The sequence below is a fragment of the Pseudonaja textilis genome, chromosome 2, assembly GCF_049901715.1.
Source record: "Pseudonaja textilis isolate UNSWEBS1 chromosome 2, rPseTex1.2, whole genome shotgun sequence".
In the NCBI taxonomy this organism is placed as follows: domain Eukaryota; kingdom Metazoa; phylum Chordata; class Lepidosauria; order Squamata; family Elapidae; genus Pseudonaja; species Pseudonaja textilis.
Genome location: NC_141991.1, coordinates 225216469 through 225242410, shown reverse-complemented (window position 1 = coordinate 225242410; position 25942 = coordinate 225216469). Strand labels below are relative to the sequence as shown.

Sequence of the window (25942 nt, the reverse complement as noted above, 5' to 3'; positions counted from 1 at the left end):
AAAAAGAGTTGAAATTAAGACTTAAATAAGATTGTGGGAATCCATGGTGTTCTGAGCTTGGTTGCTTTCTTGCAGATGTTTCATTACCCAAATGGATAACATCAGTGCAATGTTGGATAATTAAGTGTCTGTAAAAAACCATCAAGCTCAGAGAGCATCAAGGACCTCACAGTTAAATCATGAGCTACAAATATTCCCTTCTATTGTTACTTAAATAAGAACTAAAATGTAGTGGGACAAACAGCAGAAGGTCTTCTCTGTTATCCTGTCAGCCACCTTCAGCAAAGAGCATGCCCATCAGGGCCTCAAGCCAGCTAGCCAAACCAGATTTTAAGGCCCTTATATAAGGCCAGAAGAGTGGGGGCAGATCTCCCCTCCAGTGGCAGGAACCATTGCAGAAAAGGCTCTTCAAAAATATTAGACAAACAATTGTTCAAGGGATATTTTCGTATGCAAACACACATGTCCCACAGTGTTTATTTTACAGCATTAAGAATTCCGTCTATTATAGTCTAACGTAGTCCATTGAACATAGTATTCTGGAGGGGTTCCCAAAGTGAAAAAATGTTGACTACTTTGTGGTCAAATATTATATAAATCCAGTCAATGTAATTGTTTTATAGTATTTTGTGCAAACTGCAACAATTGTATTGGTTAAGAACTGTGATTCAACTAATTGTAGCTTGACATTCATTACTGTAAATGATCAAGAATTGATAAGGTTGCATATTTTGTAGCATTTAAATAATTTTATGGAGTATGTAATTTGTCACTATAAAGTGTTTAGATGGCCAAGAACAAAGCACTGATATTAAAGACCATGTGTCCTTGAACCTATCTTCTCCAGGCAGAATTTTCCCATCATACACAATCTGTTCAGGACACAATGCTGCAAGTATCCACTCCTTGAAAGGTCAAAGAGTTGACCTACACCTAGCTGAGTAGCAAAAGCAGAACTCATTTAGCCCATTTCCAACACTTTCATTAGTATGGACATTCTCCAGCCTCAGTAAAGTCCATAACAAAAATGTCAGTGTCTGGAAATGTGCTTTCTCCGTATAGCCCCTTGATTGTGGAACAGTTTACCCTCTCCCCCATGGTCAGAACATAAGCACCTAGAATCTTCCAAATTGGGTATGAAAATCACTGCAAAAAATAAAATGTGCTAGATTATGCATCTGACTAAAAGGACAAAAAATTTGCTCGTCTGTCTACTTGTTGGAGGCTTTAACAACAGAAGGCAAAAATAAGACAGTAATTGGAATGCATGGTTCCAATTGATGGAAGGTGTGTGCTGCTGAGGTCTGGCATGTTATAAGAATATTCCAGTTAAGGTTATGAAGCTGAGTCTATGTGTCAGGATTCTGGCAGTTACCCCAATGAAATCATTAGTCTCGAGCCAAACTCCCAAAACTTCAAAGGATTTATTGGAAGTCAACATGTCAGCATGACTTGAGCTTAGCAACTCTGAGACACGTTTTATAGTTGCCACCATGTATATCGCTATATGAAATTATTTACAAAAAATGAGTACAAAGTTTATAGTATAATTGAAATAGTATTAATGTCAAATTTATCACATGCCTACATATGAATTCCATTCCATAATGTAGCTTGAAGACTGCTGTACAAGTTAATGTAAAAGGGATCATGTAATTTAATCGAAGCAGACTGCATTCTGTGCCCAAATGAAGCATAAATACCTTTTTATAATGTGGAAATGTTACTATATAGCAGATGTAAAATCATAAAATTAAAACATATTTAGGTCATTGGATCACATACCCTATTCTGGGCAAGAATCCAAATTAAAGTTTTCACAATAGATAGTCCAGCACAGCAATAAATGCATGAAGAGGACTTCTGTCCCTCTCATAATAAATGATTGCATTGTTGTCCCTTATAGTGCTTAGAAATTTTTCTTAATACTCATTCAAAATTCCTTCCTATAATCTAAATTTATTACTTTGGAATGATAAAGAAATAGCTATTGTGTTTCTGTATGACATTCAAGGTTTTTACTTCCAAGGTTTACAACTCTAGCCTATTCAAGATTCATTTTAAAGGTCTCCTAATCCAACTCACTGTGTTTCAATAATATTTTGATCAATTTATATCCAGTATACCTCACTTCATTCCAGCAGGCCATCACCCAGATAACTGTCCTGCTTCTTTCTAAACTCCTTATGCTCATTTATCTCCAGATGAGGATAAGAACCTAAACAAAATAATCAGGCAATCAGATATAGAATCCCAAAGTGTTGCAACAGAGGTGAGATGGTGCTAGGGAGCAGTCCTTCTGGTGTGTATAATTCAGTCCTTAAATTGAAGGTTCATCTACCCAACTATGAAAACACTGCTAGCTCTGTGTGAAAAGTTAGAAAACAGGAGTTCTCAGTTTACAGAGAAGCACTGGGCGCAGGAAAGTCTTTTCAGGGAATTGGGGTTGTTCAGGATCAGCTATGCTGAAGTGGAAGCTGGCAATTTCCAATGAAATTCCCATCTGAGTATAATCTGGTATTGGAATTAGAATTCCATATGAACTTAATTTTACTTACATGCTGCTCTCTTATTGTGAGGTTTGCTGTGAACCTTGACTTGGACTACTTGACTTGCTGAACTTTAGCCACAGATAAACCTCTATTTCCTTCGTACTTGGATACTTTCAAATTATTCCTATAATGGGTGTGTGAACGTACATGGATTGGACTAGCTTGGGTCTCTGAAAATTCCTTTGGCTAGAATCTTTTCTTGGAAGGAGCACTACTAGTTTATTAAGAGTTTTAAATGTTGTATGCATTACATAAAATAAAGTCTAAAACTTAAAGATAGAAAAAGAAAAAATTGAAAAAAGAAGAGTTGCTTTTTAAAGATGCTTAATTTCAACCAACATGAGCTCAGGTCCTTGCTGCTTCTTTAGCCCAATAATCTCACAGACATCAGAACATGTGCACCCAGCCTAGATTTCAAGAGTAACGGAGTTGGAGGGGACCTTAGAGGTTTTCTAGTCCAATCTTCTGCTCCAGCAGGAGATCCTATACCGTTTCAGACAAGTGGTTGTTCAATCTCTTCTTTAAAATCTCCAATGATAGAGCACCCATAATTTCTGAATGCACATCGTTCCACTGATTAATTGTTCTGTCAGGAACGTTTTGGTTTCTAAATTGGTTCTCTCCTTGTTTAGTTTCCATCCATAGCTGCCTCTGCTTTCAGGTGCTGTGGAGACCCTCTCTTCTTTGCGGTAGCCCCTTAGATATTGGAACACTACTGCTATCGTGTCAACCCGTAGTCCTCCTTTTCATTAAACTAGACATACCGTTCTTCATATGTTTTAGCCTCCAGTCCTCTAGCGTTACTGACTCTAATATGCAGTCCAAATTCATTAGATCCAGCCCTGCTGCTGGCTGGGCATTGGGTCTTACCTTGCTTTCCATCTGCCTTGAAGGAAAACACACATATACCCCCCCCCCCTGAAAGACATAATGGATACTGATCCCTCCACTTATATCCTAACTTGCACCTTGGTGTTTGTTTTTCTATTGTATCTCCACATTACCTGGACAGATAGCTACTTTCCACTTAAACTATTAAGTACGAATTTTATGAAATGGAATTTCCCCATATTCGGTACCATTCCTTTGCCTGATAAATTTTCTACTTTAAATTGTTCATCAATTGACTCCAGTCTGAGAGAGGTAGGACAGAACTTCAAATCTTAAATCTCAGAAAACAAATATCCTATCAACACTTTTTGCACAACTAGTTTTTCATCTTGCATAAATTGGAAGCCTCCAGGTTCTCTGTCTTCACAGTTATGGGGATATGGTTGTGTCAGATATCATATTTTCCAGAGTATAAGAACACTTCCCGCCCCCCAAAGAGGGTGAAAATTTGAGTGCGTCCTATACACCAAATGCAACTCCACCCATGAGGCCAAAAACGTAAGGCACTAAGGTGAAAAACACAAGGCACAGAGGCAGCGATGGTCTGTGGCAATCCCTGCAGCCTGGAGCAGCTGATTGTGGGTATTCCAGGAGGCTGATCCACCCGCCAATCAGCCGCTCCTGTGAATCAGGCTGCAATAATGTTCTGAGGTCGACCTGGCTGTTCACTATTTGCTGCAAGGACGTGTCAGAGTTTGCAGCAGAAATCACATCCAGAAAGCACACACAAGTAACTGATTCAGTAGGATTCAATAACTTCTCTTTATATATAATATAACACATGAAGTAAATATACAATACCAAAAGCAGGTTTTCCAATGGTAGTAAAATACAAGCAAAACATAAGCAGAGGAGAGGAGTTTCAGTTTTAGTTTCAGAGCAGCATGCAGCTTTAGTACAGAACAGTTGAGCTAAGTCACGCCCACGCTCCCTGCTGTCTCCTTGCTCACACAACAAATACTGTATCAGTTTCCAAACAGCCCACAACTCTCTCACAAACTGATAGGACGCTAGCCAGATGAATACTGATGGATGCTGGTAGGCAGAGGCAGAATTTTTTCCTCCTTATTTTCCTCCCCAAAAACTAAGGTGCGTCTTATACTCCAGAGTGTTTTACACTCCGAAAAATGTGGTATTTTGCAATGCATTGATTAGGGGACAGAATAATTTTCAGTGGAATTGATTAGTCTTGAACATTCCTATTCTGTGATCTAGACAGATAGCACAATTCATGAGCTAATTGTCCTGGTGCCGGTACATCTCCCTCTCCCCAGTCAACAATTTCCACAGCTCTTATCATTGCTTTCTTGCAGAACGCAACAGTATCCTATCTGTTTTTAAGAGATTCACTTTCTTGTCTCCTGTTCAGCAGAACATAATTTTTTATCTAGAAGAATCAAAATCTGTTTTTTTCTAGGAAAGACCAAGAGTTAATGTTGTGTTCTACTAGTGCAGAATACTTTGTGTTTCTGATTCCAGTTTTCCTTCACTAGATTGTTTAATTTTCTTTACTGAGAATAGCTTCTGTGGTTACATTTCCTTTGTTTGAACTAATGCATTTTTGTTCTCTTTACTTGTTAAGGCTGAAACTGACAAAACAGGAATGAATGGTTCATTGATAGGATAGAACCATTGGAGTATAAAAATGTTGCACAGGTGGGCCCTAATCTCAAGGCTGGAAAGTGAGTGACCACACTTCCATTGGAATTTCAATTTCTGTGGAAAAAAGCAAGAGGAAAAACCATGTTTTAAATCCTAGAGCAGACATATATTTAGGATTGGATGCAGTCTTCAGTTTATGCAAGACTTTTGTCTGCAATAAACTGACTTATTTAGCTATGTTGACAATGTGAACAAGTCACATGAGTATTGGGTTAAGTATCTAAAGAATAGAAACGCATTGCCAAACCTGACATAATGTATGCCATTTATGAACTAAAGCCAGTTGTCCGTAACTTTTACTTTTTTTAAGCTATTACAAGTTTGCACTTAATAGATAATTAATTTTAGGCAAGAACACAAGCATACCACAAACATTGCAAGTCATAACTTCTGAGGTAATGTATATTCACCTTTAAGTTTGTTCTTAAGTCACCACTATTAGAAAGGCTTTTATTTTTTCTTCTTTTCACAGGCTCTTAATTTAGCTAAGAACCCATTCTTCACAGAGTGCGTATTTATTAGAAATTTGCTTGCTAAACTCAGTTGCAAAATTCCTGTGAAGTCACTTCCTGGAAACTGAAAATATTCCATTTATAGTAATGTACGAATTTATTTTAATATTGTTATTGGTAACAATAGTTGCATTAGAAGTACTACCGTGTTTCTCATATAATAAGGCCGGGTCTTATTTTTTTTTGAGCCCCGAAAAAATGGCTAGGCCGTCTTTTCAGGGGTGACTTAATTCCCTCCCCTTGCATCTTCGGGCGGGTGGGCAGTGATGGCTTGGATGTTGACCTCGGCGTTGGTGGGGCACTTCATATCGGGGTCAACGCAGGCAGCACCATATCTGGGTGTGCAACAAAAGTACTTCCTAATGGCAAGCCCCCCCCCACCATTCCCCCCCATTTTGCATGTTTTAATATAGGCCTTAATTTGGGGGGAGGGGCTTAATTTCATTTCATGCCTATAAAACATGCTGGGACTTCCTATTGGGGGAGGCTGTATTGTTGGAGAAAGAGAGTAATAGTATAGTTTTTGTTTTAATATTTAGACAAGAATGTGAAATTTATTTTTTTTATTTTTTTTTTAGAAAAAGCGTTATTAATTTTACCTTTAAAAAAAACAGCACAACTGCAAATTATGTACAACAAAAAGACAAACAGGCCTTAGCATAGGCCAAGAGAGAGGAAGGCTTGAGAGAGGAAAGAGGGAAAAGTAAGGGAAGGGGAGGGAAGAGTAGGGAAAACAAAAAATAAAACCATATTTTTTGTGACTGTAAGATCCTTTCTTCTTCAAAAATATTGTTGGCGGTGCTTTTCTTTATCTCTGCTTCGGAAGCCCTCGGCCTTAATTTTCCTAGAGGTGATCTATCTTTGGTTTAGCCAATTATACCAAGGATTCCAATTGTTATAATAGGTTGAGGATTCTTTATTTTTTAAGGCTTGGGTTAGTTTGTCCATTTCAGCGCATTGTAAAATTTTCTGAATAACCATATGTTCAGTGGGGATAGAAGGTAGTTTCCAGCACTGGGCGAATGCCAGTCTGGCTGCAGTTAAGATATGAATTGTAATATACTTTGATTTTTTATAATGCTGTTTATCAAAATGTCCTGTTCCAGGAAGGATTCTGCTAGGTAATTGTACTCAATTTTCTGCTCCATGCAATTATTTCCTTGCCAGCGCTAATTTTTTCCAGTACTTGTTTGTAAAATTTAAATTGCATTTTTACGTCCTACCACAATGTGGTCAAGAAGGTACCTTCTATGTTTTGACATTCCTTAACATTTGTTTGAGCTCGTATTGGGGGTGCATCCACTGCCAATCTCAAAGGGGGAAGGTGCCATCTATGTAATTTATGAGTTTTTCTTTTCCTAAGCTGGGTCTAATAAATTTCATGATCATTAATGTTCCTGTTCCAGATCCTTAGTCCCATCGCTGCTTGAGGGTAATCGTATTTTAGATAGAGTTTTTACGCTTTTGCTCCACGGTTAATCATATTTCCTTTGACAATTTCTTGTTCTAGTTCTGTTTCTAATAAATGTTTGTAAAATTTAGATATATTTTTTTGCTATGGTCCTACTAATATTAGTGTTCTTTGTTGGTTAGATTCACCCATTCCTTTATCCATAGTAGGGTGTATCTGTATGATATATTTCCCAGTTTGGCAATTATAACCTCCTCTGCTTTTAATCTTGTAGGGCTTTTCACGTTAATCCTAGCTTTTTCCCCGTCAAATAAATTTCAGTGTTATCTTGTTTAATTCCATAAAAAAATTTTATTAATTTGATTGGAATTGTCTGGAATAAATATAGAAATTTTTAGCAGAATATTCATCTTAATCCAAGCAATTCTGCCCAATAAGGAAAGTTGTAATTTATTGCCAGGAATCTAAATCTTTCTTGGATTGTTGGAGAAGTTTGTCATCCTTGTTTTCTTTTAATGATTTGCTTTGTGGAGTTAGCCAAATTCCTAAGTATTTAATTTTTTTGTCACCTGTATTCCCATTGTTGTCTCTAGCTCTTTATTCTGGTCTCCTGTTAAATTTTTAGTCATTAATTTCATTTTTCCCCTGTTAATTTTAAATCCTGCGACTTCTTCAAATCGTTCTAGTTCTTCTAATAAGTTATGTCCCTTTTCTATGGGCTCCTCCAGAAAAAAAACCAAATCATCAGCGAAGGCTTGTACTTTATACTCTTCTGTTTTGATCCTCAGTCCTCTAATTCTCGAATTTTGCCTAATGTATGTCAAAAGAAATTCTAGGGCGAATATGAAACGCAGAGGGGAGAGAAGTCTTACCCCTTTTTCTATTTTTATCGGGCCAATTTGTTCCCCATTTATTAGAATATTTGCTGTTGGGTGTGGTAAATTGTAGTGACGACTTTTTCGAATCTGGTGCCGAGGTTCATATTATATATTTTTTGAATTAAGAAATGCCAATTTAAATTGTCGAATACTTTTTCAGCATCCAAAAACATAAATGTGAATTGTTTTTTTCGGATCGGCTTCATAGAATTCTGAAATGTCTATCACTGTTCTTAAATTATTCTTAATTTGTCGAAATGGGAGAAATCCATTTTGATCTTCATGGATATGTGTGTTTAAAACCTGTTTTAATCTATTAGCTATTATAGAAGAGAATAGTTTGTAATCTGCATTCAGGAGCGAAATTGGTCTATAATTATTAATAAGTCTATGCTCTAGGTCCTCCTTCAGGATCAGCGAAATTAAGGCTCCCCTCCACGAGTCCGGCATCTTGGCTGCTAAGAGTACATCATTAAATACTTCCAGCATCAGTGGTCCAATTTGTTCTCTGATTGTTTTGTAAAGTTCTACAGGTATCCCATCCGGTCCTGGCGCTTTATTGTTACTTTGCTTCTCTATTGCTGACTTCAGTCGGACCATGTTATATTTTTGTTTAATAATTCTATCTCTTCCTCTCCAATTGCTTTATCATTCGCTTCCTCCAGGTATTTCGTTATTTTGTCCTCACAGACTTCTTCTTTTTTGTATAATTTCCCAAAGTATTTAAAAGTGATCTCTTTTTTCTTCTCTATCTCCTCTTGCAAATTGCCCCTCTCATCCATTAATTGGTATATCAATCTTTTTTCTTTCGTTTTCTTAAGTTTGTGGGCTAACCATCTCCCTGGCTTGTTTGCATGCTCAAAGTAGATTCGTTTAGTCATTTTCAGACTAATCTCCAATTTTTCTTGTTCCAGTAAATTTAGTTTGTGTTTAGTTGTTGTTAACTGGTTCTGTATTCTTTGGTTTTTGGGGTTCTTTTGTAGTTGGGTTTCTAAATCCTTAATTTCTTGTTGTAGGTTACTTTGTTGGGCATACTTTCTTTTATTTCTCATAGCATTGTAAGAGATTGTTATTCCTCTTATAAATGCCTTCAATGTGTCCCATATATTTTGTTTCGAAGTTAGTTCATTATTATTTTCCTTTAAGAAGTTCAGTTCTTCTTTCAGTTTGTTAGTATATTCTTCTTCTTTTATTAAATGAGTGTTTAAGAGTCCATCTTTTCTTTGGTTTTCTTCTACCTCTCCAGGTTATTTGAATTGGGTTGTGGTCAGCCAGTCATTTGGTAAGATTTCGCTATCTTTGATTTCATTAATTAATTCACCGTTTATCCAAGCCATATCTATTCTTGTCCAAATTTTGTGTGAGTTAGAATAATAAGTAAACTGTTCTTTTTGGGGGTTTAGTTTTCTCCAGATATCTACCAGATTCATTTCATTCATCATATCCTTACATGGCTTCGAAAATTCTCTTTTTCCTTTTTTGTTCTTACTCATGTTACTATGATCCTTCCGGTAGTCAGCAATAGAGTTAAAATCGCCAATCAGACAAATATTGCCTTTTTCGAAATCTATTATTTTTTGGTGGAGATGTTTGAAAAATTTACCTTGATCATCATTTGGGGCATAGATTACTACCAATAAAAATGTAATGCCATTAATCGAGATTTATACCACCAGAGTTCTTCCTTCCAGGGTCCGCCCAGATTAACTCTGCTTTTAAATCATCTCTCACATATATTGCAATACCTTTCTTTTTGTGTTTATCTGCTGGTGCTGTGAATAATTTTCCCAATTTTGGACAATCTAGGAATTTCTCCTCACTTTTCCTAATGTGTGTTTCTTGTATGTAAATTATGTCAACGTTTTGTTTAATTAGTTTGGTTAGAATCCTTTTCCTTTTAGCTCTTGAATTTAGGCCATTTATATTGATGGAAAGAATAGTATAGTATAGTAATAGTATAGTTTTTGTTCTAATATTTAGACAAGAATGTGAAATTTAAAAGCACAGAGGAATGGACTAAATATTCTTCTGTAATCTGATACTCTTAATACAAAGGTGTCAAGCTGACGACATGCAAGCCGCATGCATCACGCACAGGCCACGCCTACCCCAGCTCCGCAAAGGGAAAAACATTAGAATACGTCATGTGACAGCAACATGACACGGCGAGTTTGACACCTGTGCTCTAATATAAATGTTGGATTAGAAATGTCATGATCCCCCACCAGTTTATGGAAATATGCAGTATATGAGGTAATAATATCACTATTGTAGTGATATAATTATCTGAAGTTCACTGTCAAATTCAGCAGACCTGGGTTGTTATTGCTGTGACGCTTTTTAGTAGTGTTGGTGATTTTTAATTATCTCTTGGAAATAAGCCTTTCAGAATCTGGTTTATATAGAGTTTTTACAAGATTTTCAGTTTTCTCTAAAGGTTCAAGAATATTTTACAATTATTTCTAGCTGTTATTTTTAATACATTGAACGTTGGCAGTTACTTTTCATTAGAATAAATAGGATTCATTTTATTAAAATAAAATTTAATAAAATATATACGAAAATTATTATCTGAGTATAGTACCACATAAAAATATGCTTATTATTTTACTTAATTCAAAAATACATATTTATTCTTTTTAGTGGACCAACTACATCCATGGGTGGCAGGACCGCTGGGTGGTATTGAAACACAACACTCTAAGTTACTACAAATCTGAAGATGAAACGGAATATGGCTGCAGAGGCTCAATCTGTCTGAGTAAAGCTGTTATCACAGTAAGTGTTTTCTTAAAGCATGATTAGCCTTCCTCACTGATATATTTAATGTACTTCTCAATAATGGTTGAAACAAAACCAATTAGTTTAATCTCACATTGGACAAAGTGGTAATTTTTAAACTGATCATAGAAAATATTTCATGTAAATCAAGTTTCTGAAATAATTATACATGTGGAAAAAAGATGCTTATAGATGTATTTTACAATTTAAAGAAACAACTTGTCTCTTTTAAATATAAAATTAAAGGAAGAAATGAGCTAAAATTGTAAATGCAACCATTAAGAAAATAAGGCATTTAAACTTGTATTAAATAGAGCTAATTTTTGTTTTAAATCTTCAGTATGTTTTAAAAGACATTTGATAAAGATATCTGAAGCCTGATTAACATTTTGGCAACAGAAGCATAAGAGTTATTGAAGTATTGGTGGTGCTATTTGGTTGTGCTAATGTATCAGGAAGTATTTATTTGTTAATGGTCAGATGATTACTTCACATGCTACTGCTGGCTTGCCTTGGGAACAGCAATAATAACATAAAAGCTGTTTTTGTTCTGTCATTATGATTGTCTCTTTGATCTGCTAACTGACCAACTTGAAAATAAAGATGCAGTATCAACTCCTCTATTATCGGCAGGAAAAAGATAGGGCAATAACTGCAATGCACAGATATTGTACACTTCCTTTATGATTTCAATGGAATTAGAATAAGATGATAACATTCCTACTCCTCAAGGTTTTACAGTTATAACCATGTGCATTATATATTAAGGCAGCACCCCCTCCCCCAACCCCACCCCAAAGATTTTGGGCACCAGGGACCAGTTTCATGGAAAGTTATTTTTCTGTGGCCTGGGGGTGGGGATGGTGATTTTGCATGCTTGTAATCTTATTTTTCTGTGTAAATTGTTATTTAATAATTGTTTTAATTGTTTATTATCTGTTACCTAAAGTCATGTAAGTCAGCTGGATAAATTTAATAAAATAAAATAAATAAAACTTAGGCAGATTCATTTGTATGTACTCAAGTTTTTGGAAGAAAATATACCACATTGGTATTTTATGAATTTGAAATTAGCATAATTTATTGCCATTGTTTCTATTCCATGGGTAAATTGCTAGTTTCATCAGACATAGAGGCATATAAGCAGGGTATGATAAGTAGGAGCTATGGTGGCGCAGTAGTTAGAATGCAGTATTACAGGCTAACATTTCCCACAGCCAAATGCTAACATTTGTAATCCGCTCAGACAGGGCTGTAAAGCAGGGGTCGCCAACCTTTTGGACCTCAGGGACGACCAAACTCCTAATTTGAAATCCTGGGCACTACTAATATGCATTTTGACTGACTGTGGCTTGCTGACGTTGGTGGGAGAGAGAGAGAGAGAGATCTGATCTAACCTCTCTATCTCCCTCCCTCCCTCCCTCTCTCTCTCTCTCTCTCTCTCACACACACACACACAAACACACAGAGGCAAGGGTGGGGTTCAAATTTCTTAACCAGTTCTGTGGGTGTGGCCTAATTTGTGGGTGTGGCTTTATGGTCATGTAACTGGCTTGTATGTAAATATTATAAATATTTATGTAAATATTGATTTTTTTAATAAAAAGATCAACTTTTACCCAATATCAGGCAAAGCAGGCAGGCAAATTGAGTTGCTCACAGAATCACAGATTCACTCAGAGATCTATCTTTCTGCCATCGGCTACCTGAGTCTGTCCCATAAAATTTGCTTGCAAGCAAACTCACAAAATTAACTCACTACTCACCTTGTATGTAAATATTGATTTTTTTTAATAAAAAGATCAACTTTTACCCAATATCAGGCAAAGCAGGCAGGCAAATTGAGTTGCTCAAGACTCACTCAAAGATCTATCTTTCTACCATCGGCTACCTGAGTCTGTCACATAAAATTTGCTTGCAAGCAAACTCACAAAATTAACTCATTACACACCTTGTATGTAAATATTGATTGTTTTATATAAAAAAAGAACAACTTTTACCCAAAATCAGGCAAAGCAGGCAGGCAGACTGAGTCGCTCATAGAATCACAGATTCATTCAGAGATCTATCTTTCTACCATCGGCTACCTGAGTCTGCACTGAATAATAGAAGCTTCAGTCCTAAGGAAGATTCAGCTCTGCTTAAAAGCAGAGCTGAAGATCTAAAGATTAGCTAGAAAACAGGAAATCCAATGGTTTCCTGCTTTCTAGCTAATCTAAATCTCCCAGCACATCAGGACAGCTGATGGTTGGGGTGGGGGAGGAAAAATAGCAACTTAGTAGGCAAGTTTGCCAGGTAAGGACTAAGTGGGTGGGGAGCGTTCCCGCGGGCAATGTGGTCGGCGCAGCCTTGTGTCCCTGCGCAGCCTGCATTAATTGCTTTGGGGAGGTGTTCTGGGGGTGACATTTCTATGCAGACCACCAAAAATTTTTCATGGGCCACCAGTCGGCCGTGGCCCATCGGTTGGAGACCACTACTGTAAAGCACTATGGAGTGGTATAAGTCTAAGTGCTATTGCTATGATAGTCTGCTGTAAGTTTATACATTGCTTTACAAATTTCAAATGTTTCTCTGTTCTTTGCATTCAAATTGAAGATTATCCACTGAATGAGAATTTTGGTGTTAGAAGTTATTGATTCTAATTTGAGCCACATAATTTTTAATACATTTTTTATAATTCTTTTATTGACTAGTAAGTATTTGTCAATTCTTATTATACTTATATGTTTAATTTTTAAAAGTTAACGGTATTTAAAGGCAGAAATGAAACCATCAGGAGCTATTGTTGGCACAGTGGTTAAAATGCAGTACTGCAGGCTACTTCTGCTGCCTGCTGGCTGCCTCTAATTTGGCAGTTCAAATCTCAACAGGCTCAAGGTTGACTCCGCCTTCCATCCTTCCAAAGTCAATAAAATGAGGACCCAGATTGTTGGGGGCAATAGGCTGACTCTGCAAACCACTTAGAACACCGTGAAGCAGTGTATAAGTCTAAGTGTTATTGCTATTGGTCTTGAACAAATAAATATACACTGTGTTTATTAGTTTTAAATAGATCTATGACCTGATTAAGATTTTAATTGAGCAATGAGTTTTACATTTGCATATATTTACATGCAAATAAATCAGCACTGCATGCACTTATCTCACCAGGCATCATGCCAATTATGCTATTTTGTTTTAAGGTTTTTTTAATGTCATTTATCTATATAGTACCAGTCCAAAACATGGTTCTGTATTGAAATGAAGGCGTACTCTCCAAATTTTATGGAAAACTGTTAGGGGCATATTTCCCCAAGATGCCATGCCGAGCAACAGGTGGATTTGTTTCGCCTATTAAAAAACAGCTTATTTTGCTGCCCAATAGCAATAGCACTTAGGCTTATGTATCCCTTTACAGCCCACTCTAAGCAGTTTACAGAGTCAGTATATTGCCCCCAACAATCTGGGTCCTCATTTTACCCACCTTCTGAGTCAACATTGGGTCTGGTGAGATTTGAACTTCCAAATTTCAGGTAGCCAGCAGGCAGCAGAAGTAGCCACTTTAACCACTGCCCCACTGTGGCTCTTTGGCAGGCTCTTTGGCCTATAGATCTGAATGGGAGCTGCTCTAGGAACAACCCTCAGATGACTGTGGACCCTCCTGAAAAGAGGAATTTTACGGATTGTAATTCCCAATAGGGATGGTCAGAGACTTGTGTCTCTGTCTTTCGTCTCAGCTGTTTTATTTTTTTAAAGTACGCTTGGATTTTAGCTACACTGTTTGAATTTACTTTTTTTTAATCTTGATTTTTCTCTTAAAATTGTCTGGTTGAAAGTTAATTTACTTTAACCCCTTGCTGGATTTTAATGCGAATTCTTTAATGTTTTTTCACTGTTTCACTCAGCTATTCTGAATTACTTCCGCTTTTTCCGTATGGAGGCCAACAGAGATTTCCTGGTAATGGAAGTAACCTGTTTGCATTTTCATTTGCATTGGATTTTCATACAGGGATTTCACATTTTCTTAACTTTTAAAAAACTCTGGTCTTAATTTTTCATGTTCCATGGAAATTCTTTCTATCCTTTAATCATGATAAATATCATCTCAATACTCTCTATGACTACTTTGTCACAAGGAACTATTTATGTGTTATGAATGCCCAGTTACAGGGCTATATTGAAATGTACCAAGTTATAGATAAAGCCCTCTGGGCAGACTTTGAAAAGAAAGAATGCTTTTTAACTTACAAGTTCAAATTGAAAACTTTGGTAAAAAGTTAGATGAAATAACAAGGATTTTAAATCAACTTAAAGAAGATGTTCAGACGCAAGCAAGTATTGCCAAACGAAACTCAGCACTGGATGGATTGAAATCTAAATTGCTGTTTAAAGGAGAAGGATCGTGTTATGGAAACTTCAGGTTCATTGAAGAAGGTTGAAGGGGATACAGATTCTACAGATTTGGATTTAATAGTATCAATTAGTGATGAACTCGATTTTCTTAAGAAGATTTATGGTGATTGGGGAATGGACTTCTACTGTATCTGGAAAACAATCTGGGCTGGATTTTTTTGGGGAAATGGATCAACAAGAAAGGTGTATGATTTGGGGAATAAGACACAATTGTTGGGAAAGTTTTCAATCAAAATCTTAAGCAGAAATTTTATTATTAAGAATCAAATGGGGTTATTTGATCCAAGACAGATGATACATAATGATTGTGATGATTTATGCCAGATAAGAAACCATTGTAGGCATAATACATTGTTAATAGAGAACTTTGCTTTTTGTTTCACCCATTAACTACTTTGCCTTTATATATAGTAGCAATAGCGCTTAAACATATACCGCTTTACAGCCCTCTCTAAGAAGTTTTACAGAGCAGCATATTGCCCCCAACAATTTGGGTCTTCATTTTACCCGCTTCCAAAGGATGGCAGGCTGAGTCAACCTTGAGCCTGGTGAGATTTGAACTGCCGAATTGCAGATAACCAGCAATCAGCAGAAGTAGCCTGCAATACTGCACTCTAACCACTGTGCCACCACAGCTCATATATAGATGACAGGACAAATTGGTTGCAAATAGAGGAAGAAATTTATACATTTTGTGCCTGCTTCAACTGGGGGCGGGGAACACTAATATTGTTCCAATATATTTATCAATATTCAACTAGAGGGGTAATATAAGTATATAATATAAGTATATGTGTTTTTGCCTTTTGTCCTTTTTAATGCGCAATGTTTCCTTTCTAATGTTTTGTCTATTGTATCTTCGTTTTGTTTTTGTAAAAAAATTTTTTTTCTTTTTTTGGAATTTGTGTTTTATCTTACTTTTCTGAATAAAATAAAAAATACTTTAAAAGTGCTAGGAACTTTTGATAAATGATGATTTAAAAGCTTAGAGAATATTACAAGGCAAAATTTAAATTAAATATGAAACAACTGAAGAGATCTTGTGGAGCACTGAAATTCTGCAGTTATCAATATACTGATGCTGTACAGTTCTTTTCTACATTTCTTCCTCAGTTAATGAGAATGAGTTCTGGACTGGTGCCTTGCATCATTAGTCAACTGGACATAGAAATAAAGATTTTTCCAGGCAAAATGAAAATATTCTTTGTCAATAAATTGACTGACCTAGGAATAGAGAATAATTCTGTTTTTAAACAAAGTTGCAATCTCCTTGAAAAATTAGGTTTCTTGGAAACACCTGGTCTTCCTGTTAGATTCCAAAATAGCAATTTTATCCAGCTTTGGCTAACATATCAAAGACACAGACCAATGGATGAATATTATAATTGTTTTGTAGGACTGTACTGGAAGAGAAATTAAAATAAAATTGATTTTAAAAGTTTCTGCAAAGCCACCATATATATCCAGTTTTAAAGTGCCTTCCCATATTTCTTTGCCAAGTTCACAGGCTTAGAATTCATTCTGGAGATAATTTGTCAGTTATTTCTTTGAAAGCCCAAGCAAAGACTATATAATTTGGTGCCCTTCATATATTTTGGATTGCCTTCTTCCTTCTGGCCATTAACTGTGATTACCAGTGAGGTGTTGTCAATGCTGGCTCAAAGTATAGGGCATCCCGAGGCTATATTGATTGGTAAACCACCACCTGCCCTTGTGAAGATTTGCATTTTGGGAATGATTCAGAAGGAGGGTTGGCACTGACATTCCTTAAGCTTTGGCACCCTAGACAAGTATTTATTCAGCCTTAACTAAATCCAGCCCTGCCTGTTAAATCCTAAGCAAGTTTTCAGTGTGATATGTAAATAGAAACTCGGGTTTTGTCTGTGGTTTCTTGCTTTGTTCATGTGTCCTACCTAAATATCTAACTAATCCACAGAAATATAAGGAAATAGCAGCTGCAAAAAAGAAACGGATCAAATCAAAACTTGTCCATACAAACCATGTTTGCTTGTTTGCCTGTCTCACTACGTTTTGTTTTTTTTGGCTCATTCAACAAACCATTGTTATGGGAACAAAAGATAATGTATGACCACAGTAATATGTAATTGTACAGTTACATTTTTAAAAAGTCTGGTCATTGGTCTGCATAATGTTAGAATAGGCAGTCATTCTTCTAACTGAGAAACAACTCAAAGCCCTTGTGAAATTACCTCATAACTGATGGAGTATATCATACATTGGTGTGTAAAATCACTCCTTAGAGAGATGATAAAGTTCACATACTTCTGTTTTCTGGCTATTTTAGTGAACTGAGAGGGAAGGATAAATGAAAGAATTATAAAGAGAATTTTTAAAGTGTTTGTATAATTACATTGTATGTTAAATTTTACTTCTCTTTACTGAAAAGGCAGAGATTAGTTCCTTTGTAAGATGTATACATTCTATAAATGTTAGTATAAGAATTGCTTCCTTGCTTTTGAATATTCAAAGCACCTAGAATTCTAAAATCATTAATAGATTATAATTTGTTAATCTCTCTATATAAAAGCCAAATACCAGTTACGCATCATCACAAAATCTCCAGAACCGTAAAGCCTACAAACTTGAAATTTGGCACGTATTTGGCTTCTAGGTCCTCATGAAGAAAGGATTTTTTGAAATGACCACCAGAGCATTAGTATTTCGTATATTATTGTTAACACGCTCTGATGCTAAAGAGTTCTACTCCCTCTTTACACCTGAAAAGAAATCTGTTCCAAATGCAAAACACAAGCAGAGGAGAGGAATTTCAGTTTCAGTTTTAGTTTCACAGAAGCAACCAGCTTTAGTGCAAAACAGTTGAGCTAAGCCACACCCAGGCTCCTTGCTGTCTCCTTGTTCACACAGCAAATACTGTTTCAGTTTCCATGTTTCAGGTTCCAAACAGCCCTCAACTCTCTCACACCCTGGCAGGATGCTGGCTAGATGAATACTGATGGATGCTGGTAGGCAGAGGCACAATTTTCCCCCTTTAGTTTCCTCCTCAAAAACTAAGCCCGATCACATAGTTTTGTAGTGAAGCGTGGGTATAGAGCTAGTTAATAGCATTTCCTAAATGTACAGCTTTTTCAATAAAGTATTCATTAAAGCTATATTTTGTATAACAATTTTAACTTGAGGAGGTGGGGGAAATGGTCGACAGCCTATGTAGATTAGTAGACAGTGGAGAGATCAGCTATGCATAGTTAGTAATAGGCAGGGGTGGGATTCTACCAGTTCGGACCAGTTCTATAGAACTGGTTGTTACTATTCTGCGCAGTTCGGAGAACTGGCAAATCACATCACTGGCTGGCCCCTCCCCTCCCCACCCATCCCACCCAGGAGGCTTCCCTGAGGCCTAGTCAAGGGTGGTATTCAGGGGATTGGGGGAGGGAGAAGTGGCCTGAGAGCAGAGCTGAACCTTCCTTAGGATTGAAACTTCTATTTTTCAGTGCAGACTCAGGTAGCAGATTGCAGAAAGGTGAATCTGAGTGAATCTGTGATTCTGCAAGGAGCTCAATCTGCCTGCCTGCTTTGCCTGATTTTGGGTAAAAGTTGCTCTTTTTAAAAAATAAAAAATTCAATCTTTACAGATATATTTACAATATTTACATACAAGCCACGCCCATCCAGTCACACAACCACCAAGCCACACCCACAAATTAGGCCAATGCCCACAGAACCAGTTGTTAAGAAATTTGAATCTCACCCCTGGTAATAGGTGAATCAGTTGACACCTTATCACATAAATGTCAGCCTAGCCCAGGTGAAGCAAAACACAGGAAGAAGTGTTTTAAATCATTCAGAGAAACTTTGTCTTAATAAATGAGGCTTAGAAATTTGTCTTAAAATTTCCAAGATTCAGGAAGATTTATAGGAAAAGTGGGGTTGGTGTGTGTGGCAGCTATAAGCGAGTACACAGAGATGGCTCAAGAAAACAAAATCAGTAAGCAGGGCACATTTAGAGAAATAATAAATATTTTGATTTAAGCACAACACAGACCTACAAATCAAGAACCTAGTATAAATTTCTGGCTAGAACGTTTTTAGCTATTTCTGTACAGTTCCAGTTTTACACCCTTATTGGGACTCATCAGCGATTATTATATGGAATTCAAACCCACTGCCAGGAATTGAAACTAGTGCTCAGCATTTACAGGGTTAGGGTTAGGATTAGGGTTAGGATATTTAGATGTGCTATCAGAATGGGTGTGGGTGGGTGTATACATACATATACACATACATAACATGTATACATGTGTATGTGTGCAGGTGTATACACACACGCACAAATACACACAAGATATAAAAAGTCTATATATCCCTGTTAAAATGCCAGGATTTTGAGAAATAAAAAAAAAAAAAACCGCCGAGAGAAATTTAAAAAAAATCCATCTTTAATATAACATATAAGGTGTACGATTCAATTGAAAGTAACCTGAAATCTTTTAAGGGGAAAAAATAAAAATAAACTTACAATAATGTGGTTGTATAAGTGTGCACACCCTTAAACTAATACTTTGTTGAAGGGCCTTTTGAAGCCATTCCAAAACTTTGATCTTCTACTCATGAACCCATTCTTTTGTTGATTTGCTTTGGGTCATTGTGATGTTGAAATTCCTCTTCATCTTCAACATTTTAACAGAGGCCTGAAGGTTTTGTGCCAAAATTTACTGATATTTTAAACTGTTCATAAGTCCTCCACCTTGACTAAAGCCGTAGTTCCTGCTGAAGAAAAGCAGCCCCGAAGCATACTGCTGCCACCTTCATGCTTTCCTTTGGGTATTGTGTACTTTTGATGATGTGCAATGTTGTTTTTGCACCAAATGGCCATGTTTTGAGAATTTGGCCAAACAGTTCAATCTTGGTCTCATCAGATCACGACACATTTTCCCACATGCCCTCGTCAGACTCCATAGAGTTTGGAAAATGTAGCTTGGTGTGGATATTTTTCTTTGTATAAAAAGGCTTCTATTTTTCCATCTGACCCACAGCCCAGACATACAAAGAATACAGGGCACTGTTATCACATGTAGCATACAACCAATGTTGTTTTTGCCAGAAGTTTCTGCAGCTCCTTTAATATTGTTGTAGGCCTCTTCTCAGACCAGTTTTCTTCTTGCTTTTTCATCAGTTGTGGAGGGACATCCAATTCTTGGTAATGTCACTGTTGTTCATATTTTCTCCACCTGTTGATGACTGTCTTCACTGGGTTCCATGGTATATCCAATGCCTTGGAAATGTTTTTGTATCTATCCTGACTGATACAGTCCAAACATCCTTTGATGTTTTGTAAGCTCTTTGCAGACTATGGCTTTTGCTATAAGAGTCAACTGCGTATATGTCAGACAAATCCTACTAGAACAACTGGATTTTATATAGGCTTAATCAGAGTCATTTTAATGATGGCGGGTATGTACTGACAACTATTTAACATTAATTTGAATGTGATTGGTTATTTCCACATCTCTACTTAGGATATGCACATTTATGCAACCATGTTATTGTAAGCCTGTAATTATTTTTTCCCTAAAATATTTTAGTTTCTTTTACAATTGCACTGTACAGCTTATATCTTATATTAAAGGCAGAAAAGAATTCTGAAGTGATTTATCTTGGTCTGATTTTTTTTTTTTTTACATCTCAAAAACCTGGCATTGTGACAGGGACGTGTGGACTTTCTATATCCATTGTAATCCACCTTAAGCTCTCAGAGGAGGTAGATACAGGAGTTACAATATATAATATCTCTATGCATGAGACTACCTAACTTCCAAAGCCCCCCTGTTTGCCCCCCTTCCCCCCAGTCTTCAGAAGTAGAAGAAACTGGCATCCAATTTTCTGTGTATGGTATGCACAAAGACCATCTCGCCCTTGTGGAAATAGTTATTGGGAATGTTTGAAACAAGTAAGGCAGTTTATATTTGTAGTTCCTGTCTTGGAGGTATTGTTTTTAAACTGTGTATAACCTGATGTTTCAAGTTAAAAAGTATGCTTCTTAGTTCAACCTCTAAGTTCTAATGTTTGCAAATTATTTTACAGATCTTTGTTCTATGTTTACATCATGTGTTTTTCTTTCCTAATTTCAAAAAGTCATTTTTTCAAACTTTTTGGTTAGATCAAGTCTATACAACATAATGCCTACAGGTTGCATGTGGGCTTTCAGTATTTTTAAAAAATTCAATAACTATTCTGCTGCTAAATATTGTCACCATTATCCCAAAAGATATGCTGCTGAGCATCTCTAGTGTATCCAGGCTCATCAACCCTGGCAGCTCTCTCACTGCCCCAGAACTATATCTACCAAACACTTGATGGGCAGGCTAGTTTTTCTTTGTGGCCTACAATTATTTTTAATTTGTCAATGGCCCTGTCCCCTGTACAGATTTTTGTAGGCCCAGGTTAGGTCATGACAGGTTCTAATGGAATATGTTGATAAATAAAATGATTTATTTAAAAAAAATCATGGTTCATCCACTTAAAATGTAATTCTAGTGCCCCTAATTATCTTTTTCTTTTGTCCAACAGCCTCATGAATTTGACGAATGCAGATTTGATATTAGTGTAAACGATAGTGTTTGGTATCTACGTGCTCAGGATCCAGATCATAGGCAGCAATGGATAGATGCAATTGAACAGCACAAGGTATGGATTGTTATTCTTTCCAAATAATATGTTACGTTGGTGATGAATTAGCTATCCCCTGGCTACTACCTTCTATATTTGCTGAATCTGTAACTTCCAGAATTATAACCCATGAGGCTGATTCTGAGAGTAGTAGTTCCAATGGGTGTACAAGTTAATAAAACAGAAAATGCTTTTCTAAATTTTGCTTAACATCTTGAGTAATCCAGTATGAATAAAAACTAACGCTATAATTCTCAGCCATCAGGAATAATATAACATAAGGTTTTGAAATGAATAATACAGATATATTAAAAGTTGGTATACAGCCAGTCCTTTATTTGCAACCACAATTGGGACCGGTTGTTGATGAAGCAGTAAATCAGCAAGACACTCACATGACCGCTTTGCTCAATGAATGCAGTCCCAAGACTTCTTAAGCAGACGGAGCAAAATAGCTACCGTACCTACTAAAAAGATTTCAACCTTGCACAGAGCATACCTCCTCCTGGCAGATAGCTCTTTCACTCTGTAGGCTCCTGAAACCCACCAAAGGATTTTGCTACCCTTTGTGTACGGTTGGGTAATTCTTTGGTGGGTTGCAGGAAAATCCTTTGTGGAGTTGCCAGAACAGCTCCTGCAGCCTACCAAAGGGTTTCCCTCTTTTCCATGCATGGAGTGGAAATCCTGAAAATTTCAGCTCCTTCTTGCAGCCCACTAAAGGATTTTAGCTCCCTTTCACCTACAACCATCCTTGCCAGCTTCCGTATTGGCTTTTTGGAGAATCTGGCAGAGAAGATTGCAAATGGCAATTATATGATTATGGGGAGCTTGTCAATCAATCATAAATGTGAGCTGGTTGCCAAGCACCAAAAAAGCGGGGGGGGGGGAACTGGCATTTTTTAGTTTCCAGAAGAGCACTGTAAGCAGCTTTTCGAGGCCATGGTAACTTTGAAGGTTTGTTAAATGACTGTTCAGAAGCTGAGGGCTACCTGCGTTAACATTTTGCAATTGAGAGATATTGAAGAAATGTTAATGAAATAATGGGAAGCTGTAAGAAATTTCAGTGGTAATACGGAAAACACACAAGAGCTATTATCTCCAGCAAGTGGAGCTTAATTTTTTGTCTGATTATAAAGTTCAAAAGTATGTTGTTATGTTTGGATACAATACAGTTTGTAACGCTTAGTAAAGAAAACCCGTGATTTGGTTAAAAAAAAGGGGAGGGGTTTCCCTCTAGTATGACTAAGGGTAAAAATGTTTATAATCAGCTTTAAGATTAACTGTTCTGATCTCCTGACTTGGGTTTGAATACTGTCTTGTACCAGTATGATGGTATGAATGATTAGGAACAATTTTTTCAAATGGTTTTATAGATAATAGTTGGAAAAATCTCCTTTTTCACTTAACAGCTTTTTCTATTTCTACAGGAAAAAAATCCTAGATTGATTTCATTTGAGATCTTATAGGATGCCTCAGCATTACTCAAATCTTTGTAAAATAATATGCAATAGAATACAAATAATCTTAAAGTGAATAAAGCAGCAAAATCAATAATGTTCAAATAAATATTTAATAAGAGACATTTTAGCCAGTTATAAAATTAGAAAATACATATTCTGTGAAATATCATTCCATAGATTAAGTGCCGCTAATTCTTGGAAATGACACAATACAGGCAATCCTTGATTTATGACTGTTTAATGATGGTTCAAAGTTACAACAGTCTTGGAAAAACTGATATATGACATTTCTTTGGACTTAGAACTATTGCATCAATCCTGTGGTTGCATGATCAGAATTTTAGCACTTGACAGCCATCTTGCATTTATTAGAGATGCCTGCCTCCTGTGCTCACATGATTACAATTTGCTAACTTTTTTGCTGTTTCCTGGCAAAAAAAATGGCAACAAAAGCCATTAAAGAAGCTAGACTAGTTTTAAAAACTATGTGATTTGCTTAAAATCAACATAGAAATTGTCATACAATTGAATCTGACATATACACCTGTAATTAGTTACAATAGAAATTCCAGTCATAAGTCAAAGATTGCTGGTAGGTGGCAAAAATAAATTGGCAAGTGTTAGTTTTAATTAGAATTTTATGTTTTTCGGTTAAAGCCTCCTTTTTCAGAGATAATCTGATTGATACACAATCATGCACATACATACTTCCTAGGTTTATGGTTGCAGCAAGGTTTAAAAAGTGCTGGATCTAAGAAGGTCAAGATACAGAATAATTTTGACAGGCTTGAACAATGGGCACTATTTAACAAAATAAAACAAAATTCAGTGGTGAAAAAAGTAAGGTTCCACATTTAGACAGAACAACCAAATGCACAGGTATAGCATAGGTGGTACCTGACTCAATAGTAGTAACTGTGAGAGGGATCTTGGAGTCCTAGTGGACAGTCACTTAAATATGAGCCAGCAGTGTGCTGCAGCTGCTTTAATGAGGGATGGAATCAAGATCCTGTGACACAGAGGTGGGATTCTACAGGTTCGCACCTATTCGCTAGATTCAGTTGTTAACATTCTAAGCAGTTCGGAGAACCGGTTGTCAGAAGAAATTACTGGCCTAACCTTGTAAGGAAGGCAGGAAGGAAGCATTCTGGTGTTCCTTATAGAAACTGCCTCTCCGTTGACCCTTATTACATTCTTGGCAGGAACGTCTCTGGAGTTTCCCCCCCCACCCCCTTTGATGGTACTTTGCTTGTGTGGAGTGACCATTCAAAGTTACAATGGCACTGAAAAAAGTGACTTATGACCGTTTTTCACACGTCTGTTGCAGCATCCCCACAGTCATGAGAGGCCACGTGAGGAGATGCGTGCCTCGATATGAGTGATGTTCATTTGACCACACCTAGCCAGTCACATGACCACTAAGCCATGCCCACCAACTAAGCCATGCCCACAGAACCTGTTGTTAAAAAATTGGAATCCCACCCCTGATGTGACGTGTTAATACCACTTTATAATGCCTCGATAAGACCGCACTTGGAATATTGCATCCAGTTTTGTTTGCCACAATGTAAAAAAGATATTGAGACTCTAGAAAGAGTGCAGAGAAGAACAACAAAGATGATTAGGGGGCTAAAACATATAAAGAATGGTTGCTGGTATTGGGTATTTCTAGTTTAATGAAAAGAAGGACGGTGACATGGTGGCAGTGTGCCAATATCTCAAGGGTTGCCACAAAGAAGAGGGGACTCAACCTATTCTCCAAAGCACCTGACAACAGGACAAGAAGCAATGGATGGAAACTAATCAAGGAGAGAAACAGCCTAAAACTAAGAAGAAATTTTCTGACAGTTAGAACAATTAATCAGTGGAACAACTTGTCTCCAGAAGTTGTGAATGCTCCAACGCTGGAAGTTTTTAAGAAGAGATTGGATAGCCATTTGTCTGAAGTGGCGTAGGGTTTCCTGCCTAAGCAGGACTAGAAGATCTCCTAGGTCCCTTCCAACTCTGTTATTCTATTCTGTATATTCAGAATGTTCCACAAAAAGGAATTATTTTCTGAAATGCAAATGAATTCCAATAAGATTTTGGAACTACTGTACCTGGTAATGCGTTTCTCCTTTATTTTCATAAAGCAGGTAGTTCTTTTATTTGCTCCTCACAAATTTTATATAAAATATAGAGCATGAAGTAGGGCTACCAAGTGAATGGGAGAAAATACACTGCTCAAAAAAATAAAGGGAACACAAAAATAAGACATCCTAGATCTGAATGAATGAAATATTCTTATTAAATACTTTGTTCATCACATAGTTTACACTATGTAAAATCACATAAAAATTATCAATGGAAATCAAATTTAGCAACCCATGGAGGTCTGAATTTGGAGTTACACTCAAAATTAAAGTGGAAAAAAACACTACAGGCGGATCCAACTTTGATGTGATGTCATTAAGACAAGTCAAAATGAGGCTCAGTAGTGTGTGTGGCCTCCACGTGCCTGTATGACCTCCCTACAACGCCTGGACGTGCTCCTGATGAGGTGGCGGATGGTCTCTAGAGGGATCTCCTCCAACACCTGGATTAAAGCATCCTCCAACTCTTGGACAGTCTTTGGTGCAACGTGGTGTTGGTGGATGGAGCGAGACATGATGTCCCAGATGTGCTCAATTGGATTCAGGTCCGGGGAAAGGGCAGGCCAGGCAATAGCATCAATGCCATCATCTTGCAGGAACTGCTGACACACTCCAGCCACATGACG

At 36.9% G+C, this 25942-nt stretch overlaps 1 protein-coding gene across 2 annotated transcripts in view; it reads left to right on the top strand.

Moving 5' to 3' along the window:
* CERT1 (ceramide transporter 1) overlaps positions 1–25942 on the top strand; it is a 77924-nt gene that overhangs the window by 3760 nt on the left and 48222 nt on the right. For both annotated transcript variants that reach the window (XM_087927160.1, XM_087927159.1), the window contains exons 2-3: positions 10550–10684; positions 21626–21742. In XM_087927160.1, the coding sequence (XP_087783286.1) occupies positions 10550–10684; positions 21626–21742 (252 nt within the window). The remainder of the gene's footprint in view (positions 1–10549; positions 10685–21625; positions 21743–25942) is intronic.